Source organism: Raphanus sativus, chromosome 5 (assembly GCF_000801105.2).
Source record: "Raphanus sativus cultivar WK10039 chromosome 5, ASM80110v3, whole genome shotgun sequence".
NCBI classification, from domain to species: Eukaryota; Viridiplantae; Streptophyta; class Magnoliopsida; order Brassicales; family Brassicaceae; genus Raphanus; species Raphanus sativus.
The window spans coordinates 145,278-155,571 of NC_079515.1; the positions used below are offsets into that span (position 1 = coordinate 145,278).

Consider the following 10,294-nt stretch of genomic DNA (forward strand, 5'->3'; position numbering starts at 1 on the left):
AATCTTTGTTCGGCTTCAGTTCATGTGACCAAATATTGAAAAGTATGTGCACTGTGCAATCAGCAATACACGCATCATATAGCATAAACTAGTTGAAAATTAACTATTATAAATTTGGGAAATTTCAATTTTACTACAAATTTAATACCATTTTTTAATTTACCATTAACGAATAATTATTTTTACAAATATTCTAAATTTGTAACAAAACAACCACTAAACTAATTTTTTAAAATATTTATAAAACATTTATAAACCTAACTCCAACTTCTTAATACTAAACCCTAAACAATAATCATTAAAGTTTAAATCCAAATATTAGTATATTTTTTTTGTTGATGATATTTAAGAAACAATATTTAACTTATGGTATTTCTAATAATTTCTTTATAATTTTAAATGTATTATATTTTAATTTATATGAAATTAGTGGATTTCCAATTTCGTTCCATAGTTTGTATTTATAATTTAGTAACAGACCATAGTTTTTTTGGATCATTCTAATAATAGACCATAGTTATCTTCTAATAGTAGTAAAAATATATTTCAAATTTAGAGTTCAAAACATTTAAATTTTCTTTTTTTGTCACGAAAATTTTAATTAAAAATCAAAAAAATTATTTCGGTCTAGGTTGTAGGCCCAGTCCGAAAATATCCCACTACACTAGAGAATTTATGAGGATCATTTTGCCAAAAGGTCGGCTTCATGATTATATTTATGGGAGATATGAAAAACGCAATAAAAACAAATACAGAGGATAGAGCTTAAATATCCACGGTGATTCCCAACAAAATTTTCTTCTGTGTCTTGTTGATAATAGCTCCAATGAATATTAGACTCGGAGATGTGAGATCTCCTGATCTACCGCCAGATACAAGATTTCTCTAATCACCAGGGCTTCAGCAACCAGCGGTAAGTCGACGAAATCCTATACCCTAGAGTTTCGATTGAGGATGAGTTCCCTTGATCCAACTCGACTGAAAGGAGAGGCATTTTTCGGGAACTCGAGATTTTATCGTGAAAGGGAGAGGAGGGGTTTGAATTTTTCTGTCAGACCAATTTATTTATAGTGGTAAGTGCTTTCAACCAGTTCTAATCCTTTTTTTATACAATTATTGACATTAACACATTCCTCTTTCTTATTGGATGGAGTTGTTTTTTGAGAAGACCCAAGCTAGTCCAGCCTTCTTTTTCGCTGCATCCCAAGCCACATCGGTTATACATATTGTGAAAACACTACACATGTTCTCTGTGATCGACATCCTGATAGATCCAGTCGTAGATAAGTGATCCACACAGTGTCTTGTTTTATTGTGCTTGGTTCCATTCCTTCGCCCAAGCTAAGCTCTTTGTGGCTACATCTTCCGGTTGTGATGTCTTTGCTTCGAAGATGAAGGAGTTGTGATCTTTCCGTAGAGACCTAACATATCCAAGAGAGGATGGTATTAGGGACACCATTTGGTGGAAGGCAGATTGTTGTCTGAAGCGGACCACTGTTGCATCAAAAATGTCATCAGTAGCTATGTGAACTACATATTTGAGGGGGATGTTGAGCCACACCTGTTTAGTGAAAGGGCAAAAAAAAAGATATGCATTGGAGACTCTATTTCTTGGCATCTAGGACATTTTACATCTGAAATGATTCCCCTTTTCTGTAGGTTTTTTCCTAGAAGCAGAGCACCTTAAATAAAATAATGGACCACATGAATACTTTTAATTTTGGTGAGCATTTTTTGTCGAGAGTTTATAAAATTATTAGTTATGTGCATGACGCATTAAAACTGCTAGTGTATAGAAAGAAGGTAGAAAATCTGACGGGTTTCCTGAAAACATCAAAAGTGGAGAAAGTGAAATCTAGAAGTTCGAAACTTGGCAGAGCTGTGTAGGCCATACTGCCAGAAGAGTCATAAATGCCAAATATATATTTTGATTAATAATACTCTTTGCAGCATGAATAATATAACACAACTATTTCTGTTATTAATACAATATTACAATATTTTAGACTCTCTCTTCTCTCTTTTTTGAGAGAGATGAGTTGTGGGGGTTCTCTTCTTCTTTCTTCTTCTGACTTATAACATTAACTCTGGTGCACGGTACTCTTCTCGACACGGTGTAACCGGCGATGACTCTGGTGCACGGCGATCTTCTCAACGCGGTGTAGCCAGCTCGGACTCATATGATTCGCGGGCTTCTCGATGGAATCATCCGGCTTTTGGGTATGATCGGGGTTTCAGTTTTCTTATCACTTCATTGATGCGACGATAAGTGGTTCAGGATATGATGAAGCGATACCGCGGATGAGTTCTCGGATCTTTATGATTGAAGCTCTCCGTTGGTGGGTGGTTCCAGTGTTTGTGACGTTCGCCTTTGCGGGTATGATTTGATTGAGATTGCAATCTCGTTGATTGGTGTTCTGCAAGGGATAGGGCTCTGGCGGGGATGGTCTTTGCCGTTGGGTTGTTCTGGTTCCGGTGGTGTTCCGGCGAATCGACAGCTGGATTTTCCAATGAGACGGCCATGTGACGCGTGTTGCCTTATCAGGTGAGGGTTTCAGCAAGTGTACCGGCCACTTTAGACGTGTGGCTACGAGTGGCATCTCTTGATTTTTTGAATGTGGGTCTGTGTTTGGTTTATTGGGCCTTCGGCTTGTTTGTGTCCATTGTCGCTTCTTTGTTGTTGTTGGTTTATTTTTTCTTGTCTGTTTTTGGGATTTGTCCAATCTAGATGGAAAAAAAAAGAAAAAAAGTGGGACATTCAACCACAATTCACGCCACGACAAAAAATCACAATTCACGCTGCCACAAGTTCCTTACTTCTTTTTTTTTAAACACATGAAACTTTCGTTTTTGTTTGTCAACCCAAATTGGATTATCTTAATCCAAAAGGTAATTACAAACAATTCAAGATCTTAAATACATTCAGCCCAAGCCCAAGTTAAAGGATAAGGATGAACTCTATCCTAACACATGTGCACAACGTGTTTGTATCTCAGCCTCCGTCGCTCTCTACATTTTTTATTTTTTTTGTTTGTTTTCCTAAGGAGCTCTCCATGAGAGACTACCAATGCAGATGGCCTTTAGGAAAAGATCGAAACTTTTACGAGAAAGTTTTTTTTTATAACCATTAAAAATTAGGGAGAATGGGTGGAATATCCCTAAGGCAAACCTATATTAGAGAAATGTCCATGATTGTACATAATTAAAAAAAAATAACTTTTTGGTACTGTGCGGACGAAAATATCCATCTTTTATTGAATACATGTCAGATTGCAGAAAAGTTGTGTGTCAGACTACAGAAAAAACGTGTGTCAGACTGCAGAGATGGACGGCGGGACAGACGATGAAATGTTGGATAAAGCAGCAAAGATCAAATCAAAATTACGTTATCGATAAAATATTCTATAGCAGTTAATATATTGTGTTATATATTAAATATATATATTAACGGTTAACTTTGTTGTTCTACAGAGGTAAATATTATTTTAGCCATTTTAGCAGGTATACATTATTTTAGCTGAAAACTAATTTTTGGTCAAATTATAACTAGTGTAATGTATAACCTTTAAGGTATAATAGTATATATATCATCTAACATGTATGGAATAATTTATAAAAATATGTATAAGCTCACAAATTATTTATTCAATCATTTATCATCTACACAAAGTATGTATCAATGAACATCAAGTCTCTTGTAATATCATACAAATAAATTATCAATTATTTGGTATCATATAATATATCAGCTAACAATATATGTACCAAGTAACAAATCTGTTAACAACCAACTTATCATGTAACTTATTAATTCACAGACATGTATCAACCCGTTTGTAAGCTAATAAACCAAGTATCAGATAAACAAATCATGTACCAGTTAACGTAAAGACGTTTGTAACATCATATTAACACAGTTATGAATTATTCGGTATCAAATTATGTGTGAGATACTAAAATATGTAAGAAATCGTCTATCATATAAAACTTGTATCAGATAAAAAATATGATAGTTATGAATTTTTTGGTATCAAACTATGTGTCAGATAAAACATCTATAAATTCTTCGGTATCAAACTATGAGTCAGATACCAAAACATATAAGAAATCATTTATCATACAAAAATTGTATCAGATAACAAATAATATATCAGTTAACAACTTATTAATCAACACCATGTATCAATCCATTTGTCAGCTAACAAATTAAATATAAAAAATGTTCAAACTCACAAGTTATTTATTCAATTATTTATCATCTACACAAACTATTTATCAATGAACATCAAGTCTCTTGTAATATCATACAAACCAATTATTAATTATTTGGTATCATATAATTTATCAGCTAACAATACATGTACCAAGTAACAAATCGGTTAACGGATAACAACCAACTTATCATGTAACTTTTTAATTCACAGACATGTATCAATCTGTTTGTGAGCTAATAAACCAAGTATCAGCTAAACAAATCATGTACTAGTTAACGTAAGGACTTATGTAACATCATGTTAAACAGTTATGAATTATTCAGTATCAAACTATGTGTCAGATACCAAAACATGTATAACGATTTACAATGAATTAGAACATAAAAAAAAGAGAAAAAAGAAGAAAAAAAGAGAAATAAAATACACAGCACACAAAAAAAAACATAAGAAATAAACATTAAAAAGAGACTTTGAATTGTCTCTTGATTTTACGTGGGAAGAAGAGAAGAGAGAGAGAGTGACAGAAAAAAAAAGAGTGACAGAAAAGTGAGAGAGAGAGAGTGACAGAAAAGTAACTGGCCACCTGACACAAAATAAAAGAAAGAGAGAATGACAGAGGGGTAAAATCGTCCAGCAAAAATAGATTATGTGAAAAGAGGTATGTTACCAATTAAGGATCTAGATAGGAGCAATCTCACCAATTTCTCTAAAAATTATAGAGTTATGACAAGATTGTCCCATTTTCTTATATTTTAGACTTGCAGTTAATGTTATTAACTGTTAACTACTCTTTTTTTTATCAACAACTGTTAACTACTCTAGTATACTCTAGTTCACAAATTTAAAATAATCTTTTTTGTAACTTAAATTTAAAATAATCCTGATATTACCCTAGTTCACAAATTGAAAAAAAAACTGTCTTGATGTACTATAGTTCACTTATTTAATAGATCTTGAAATTAAATTTTCCCTGTCTTTTTCTTTGAACACCATAAACGTATTTTTCTAAATGCTAAATATAATATAAAAAGTTGCTTTTTGATCAAAAAAAGTTGCTTATTAGTTGGAGCCATATAGGCAAAAAAATAATATTACTGCATGTATATTAATTATTAAAGAATAAATAAAAAAGGTGGAGTAAACATGGACTAGGGACAAGGCTTTCACATATAGAGCTCAGAAAGGCCAAGGGGACAAATGATGGTATTGGTATAGGCTTCCAGAAGTAGTCGGCAATAAAATTTGTTAGAAGTCTGTCTAGCAAGAGACGTTTTAAAGATGCTCTTGAAAGTAAAGAACAATGTTATTAAAAAAAAAAGAACAATGTTATTCTAGAAATCTCTTCAATTATATCTTTCATTTTTTTTCTTTTTTAATTCTTGTCCCTCCAAGATTTAGCTTTTCAAAAGACCATCTGTATGCATTCTTCATGTTTGATTATTAAATAGAATGCAAAGGGTTTTCTGATGAGCTACATGGAAACAACAAGTTCGTGTGCCTGAATTAAAAATGTGAACGGGATAAAAGCTTGAAAGATTTCCTACAGCTTCCAATGTAGTATGGTGGCCACATCTTTAACCTATCAAACAACATAGAAAATGAAATCAAACCGTAGATACAACCGATTTGATGCACATAATATAAACACAATTATTCATAATTAACCCCCCCCCCTCCCCCTCAAAAAAAAAGATCCATATATCATCTGAGTTTTCTTTTTTATTTATATGAAAGTTGAATACCATGAAGATTGGAAAACAACTCAGCACATTACAAATTACATATGTAAATGAGATATATGATGATGATGGATGCTCATGATGATGATGGGTGGATTGGTTCATACTGAGCTAGTTTCGGAGAGGCCAAACTCAAGTCCCCAAAGCTCAAAAGCACCCTTTATAAAATCATAGTAGCCTCCCTTCAAAGCAAGTGTTCCTTTCACAGTCCTTCTCTCACGAATGGATAAGTCAACAAGTTTGCTAGTGAAACATTCACTGCCTCCTGCGTTAGTGTAAACAGTATATTAGTATAATTTCGTTCATGTGTGTGTATGGGAGGACAAAGATAGGTATGAACATATATACACACATACCCTTTCACATCGGCCACACTGGTCCTCAAAGGCTGACTCCCCAAGTTCTGATATGACTTTTGACTTGGCTGGTAAACAGATTTTGACCCAGTCCTCTATGAAATCACTGCGATTAACATTTTTTTTGTCAACCTCACTGCAATTAACATAATATGATATTATATAAAAATATATAAGATATAAAGAGATTATACGTGGAGTTGTTTCCATCCAAAGGAAAAGACATGAGTCCCTTGATCCCACCACAAGCGCTGTGTCCTATCACCACAATGTTCTCCACCTACATCAATAAAATTCTGTTACATCTACTTAGACTTTATCAAAACTAACACTTGTTTTTTTTTTGGTAAAATATTAAGTAAACTAACACTTGTTAGTTTTGTAAGTTAACATTTATAGTTTTATCTATTTCTACGATTTATTTTATTTTATTTTTACAAAGATAATGACGTTCTGTAATTTTTTCTGATCAAGCGTTAGTTGTATGTATATTTCTCCAATTTGAGTATACAGCTATATACCGGGGGGGGGGGGGTAAACTCATATAATTAAGTTGTATGTCATAACTGTATTCATTATTAAAAAAACATGATTTTAAGATATATGGCATGACGTATTTTTTACGACATGTATAGTTTTATTTACAATATCCAAACTTTTAGTAAGATTTTCACACTAATAAAATTTATTATCACACTAAAGTACATTTCTCAAAAATATTTGACTGAAATTTACATAAATTAAAATTAAACTAGTTAAATCGAATTGAAGAAACAAGACTATATGTATAATTGTATCTATGATTTTTTCGAACGATGAAGTTAAACATAAAAAATATCAATATCAAAAATATTAAACTCTAAAATTAATTTAAAAATAATAGTATTATATATCAAAATTTATTATTTATGTGCATGATGCAGGGAAATCTGTAGTTATAAAGGAAACGGTTCACCTTAAGGTGCAAAACAGCGTATTCGATGGCTGCTCCTACTCCACCGTATTTGACCTGTAATTTTAGCAAAAAGTACAAAATATGGTCAACGTTACATCTCCTTACGACTAAAGTCAAGCACCTCAGAAGGTTTTAGTTAGAAGAGACAAAAGCAATAAAGTTGTGAACCTTGTCAAAAGGAGGAAACCATGTTGGCTATGTTACGGACAACGAAGGCCTCTCCTGGCTGAAAGTTGAGAACGTGCGATGGACACACACGCGAGTCGGAACAAGCAAACACCATGTACTGCACCACAGCATCCGCACATATATGTTACTTATTTTTCCATATATAATTTATACACTGTTATTTTTATACTTTTTTTATCATTTTCTATATATTTTACCTTAGGACTCTGACCCTTGGCGAGCTCACCGTACAAAGCAGGGTTGGTTCTGCAAATTAACATATAATTATGAACTTGTTAAAATCTAGCTATATAATGGTGTTATAAAAGTTAAGAAAATACAAAATATAAATAATTACTCGTATTTCTCCTTCTTGAAAGTGATGAAGCCTTGCTTAATGTTTTCGACGGGGTCGAAAGCTTTCTTGTCGGAGGAAGTACCTGTCTGAAGTGCTGCCGTGACCTGCTCCACCTTAGCGGCCGCAACAGTCTTTAGCTCCTCCTTCTCGCTGCCCATGCATGTTTATACATATTTTTACGATTGATTTAAACAAGATTGTTATACATGACACCCAATTTACAGCCGTTTTTAATCCACCAAAACTATTCAGATTATATATATTTATGGGAATAAGACGATATTTATTTACATAATAAGCTTCTTGAGAGCTTCAATGGCCTCTTCGTATGCTTCGCTACCCATCTCTTCGCTCTGCAAGTTTGTTTGACCAATAAATGGTAAGAAAGTATATATACAATGAGAATGTCCACAGAAGTCCTTTTAACGTTGAAAACTATAATCAACCTATTTTTAGCAAAAAAAAAAACTATAATCAACCTATGCATTCGTCAAAAAAGAAAACTATAATTCAACATATTCCTTTTTTGGGTCAAAATCAAACTATTCAAAACAACATAATACGACAAAGAAACGATTGTTTGGTACTTAGTAGTATAATTTACTATTGGGGTGAGAAGATCGGTAGTGTGGTTAGGAGAGAATCGGTAGGTTGTAAAAATAAATGATTGGTGGCGACTCCATCGATCACTAGTATGTTCCACAAGCTCACATATGGTATACCGTATATGCACACACACACGTCTCGGTTACATATAATCGCTTTGTTAAGGCTACTAGTAAGTTCTTTTTTTATCACATGGATCCTACGTACGTCCCAACTTCCAATTTAACAATATCCGATTTTGAGTAGAGTTGCCATAACGCTTTTAAAATTTGGAGGTCATTATCGTTTTACTCATGACATTATTCAATCAATATTTGAGACATTATTCAATCAATATTTGATTTAGATTGTCGAAACAAATGTCGAAACAAATAATGACACTTAAATTCATAAATTACACAAGGACACTTATGAAGTTTGAATCGCTGAAATGAACTATTCCCTTGTGATTTAACTAAAGCTACTAGCCTACTGTATGTCAGTCTTAACTATCAAAATAAAACACTGCTGATAATAGTAAAAATAATAAAAGGACATGTGAAGCACACGTGAGAGCTTACTGGATTTGCCAAAGTTTCTTAAGAAAATCTACGATGTAAAACTTATTTTTTTTTCCTTCAAAATAAAAATAAAAATGAATATAGAATAAAATACGTCAACTTATTCTATAATTCAATATATACTAGTCATGAAACAAATAGAAAATATATTACTCCATTTTTTGGAATAAACATCAAAATGGAATGATATATAAAATTTGATTAAAGTATTTGTTATTATATATTCACTTTTACTTCATTTTAAAAAAAATAGAGTTAGGCTGGAAATACAATTAAATTAATTAATTTATACAGTTATGTGTACAAAAAGATAGGACTTTGATGGATATAAGAGCATGATTAGTGGTGAATTTTTGACAAAGTTTTTTTTTTAAAAACTAATAAAATAAAGAAAATGATTGAAAGAGAATGCCAAAATAGTTACAATCGCTTCTTTATGAAGAAGTGTTGACAAATGTTTGAGATATGAGCTCTCCACTTGGCTATGTTTAGTGAACAGTTGCATTTTTGATATTTTAAATTAATCATTTAAGTAAAAATATTATAAATATTAATATAAAACATTAAGAGACTTGAGTGTGAGAGATTTACCACTAATGCTGCTCTGAGTTAACTAAAGAGTACCCACGTCAATGGATATTTCTTAGTATTAGATTAATTAGGAAAGAAGAGAGAAAGTGTAAAAATATCTTATATGGAAGACTTTCAAAAGGTCTGAGAAACTCAATGTACATTTGTCACTCAATTGATTATTTTAATGTTTTCTTAAAAAATTAAAACAATTAAATTAATAAAATATTAGTATTTTAAGTGTCCTGGAATACAATTCTATTTTGGTTCGACTGAATAAATCATATAGTTTTTTTTTGTAATAATAAAAACCAAAGGAAGTCATCAAATGAGATGGTGAAAATTAACTAACAAGACAATTGTGAAATTGTAGGGCTGTTTCTTATGATTATTAATGAGAATCCAGAGGATAATTTAGTTTCATTTTATCTATCTAGATATTGTCCCTAACTCCCCCATTATACGTAAAAGACAATGTAACTAATATAAGCAAATGTATTAACCATAAGCTTTTAACCTATTAAGAAATAGGTGAATTGGCCAAAACTTTAAGGTAATAGGTGAATTGATTCATGCATATTATATATTACTTGATTAATTTTGAAATTACCGATGTAGGGTTCAACACACTAACACCCCTTCCTCACATTCAGACATAACCATCTGAAGCGTGAGAATTTTTGTGGGACTACATTCACGGGTGTTCCCAACGATCGAAACATGCTCTGATATCATGTTAACCATGAGCTTTCAACCTAAACCTTAACG

The 10,294-nt window shown here is 32.1% G+C and overlaps 1 protein-coding gene and 1 long non-coding RNA gene across 2 annotated transcripts; one reads left to right on the top strand and one right to left on the bottom strand.

Moving 5' to 3' along the window:
* Nucleotides 1–697: 697 nt before the first annotated feature.
* Nucleotides 698–2,768, top strand: LOC108862553 (uncharacterized). The gene is made up of 2 exons (XR_001951018.2): nucleotides 698–1,073; nucleotides 1,154–2,768. It is a non-coding gene; the product is annotated as an uncharacterized LOC108862553 (long non-coding RNA).
* Nucleotides 2,769–5,692: 2,924 nt separating this feature from the next.
* LOC130512713 (beta carbonic anhydrase 1, chloroplastic-like) lies at nucleotides 5,693–8,175 on the bottom strand. The gene is given in 11 exon segments (XM_057010963.1): nucleotides 5,693–5,793; nucleotides 6,061–6,161; nucleotides 6,164–6,218; nucleotides 6,310–6,415; nucleotides 6,504–6,589; nucleotides 7,265–7,318; nucleotides 7,433–7,447; nucleotides 7,449–7,550; nucleotides 7,651–7,699; nucleotides 7,791–7,940; nucleotides 8,082–8,175. Coding segments are annotated over 11 exon segments (810 nt in total). The 5' UTR covers nucleotides 8,135–8,175; the 3' UTR covers nucleotides 5,693–5,754.
* Nucleotides 8,176–10,294: the final 2,119 nt, after the last annotated feature.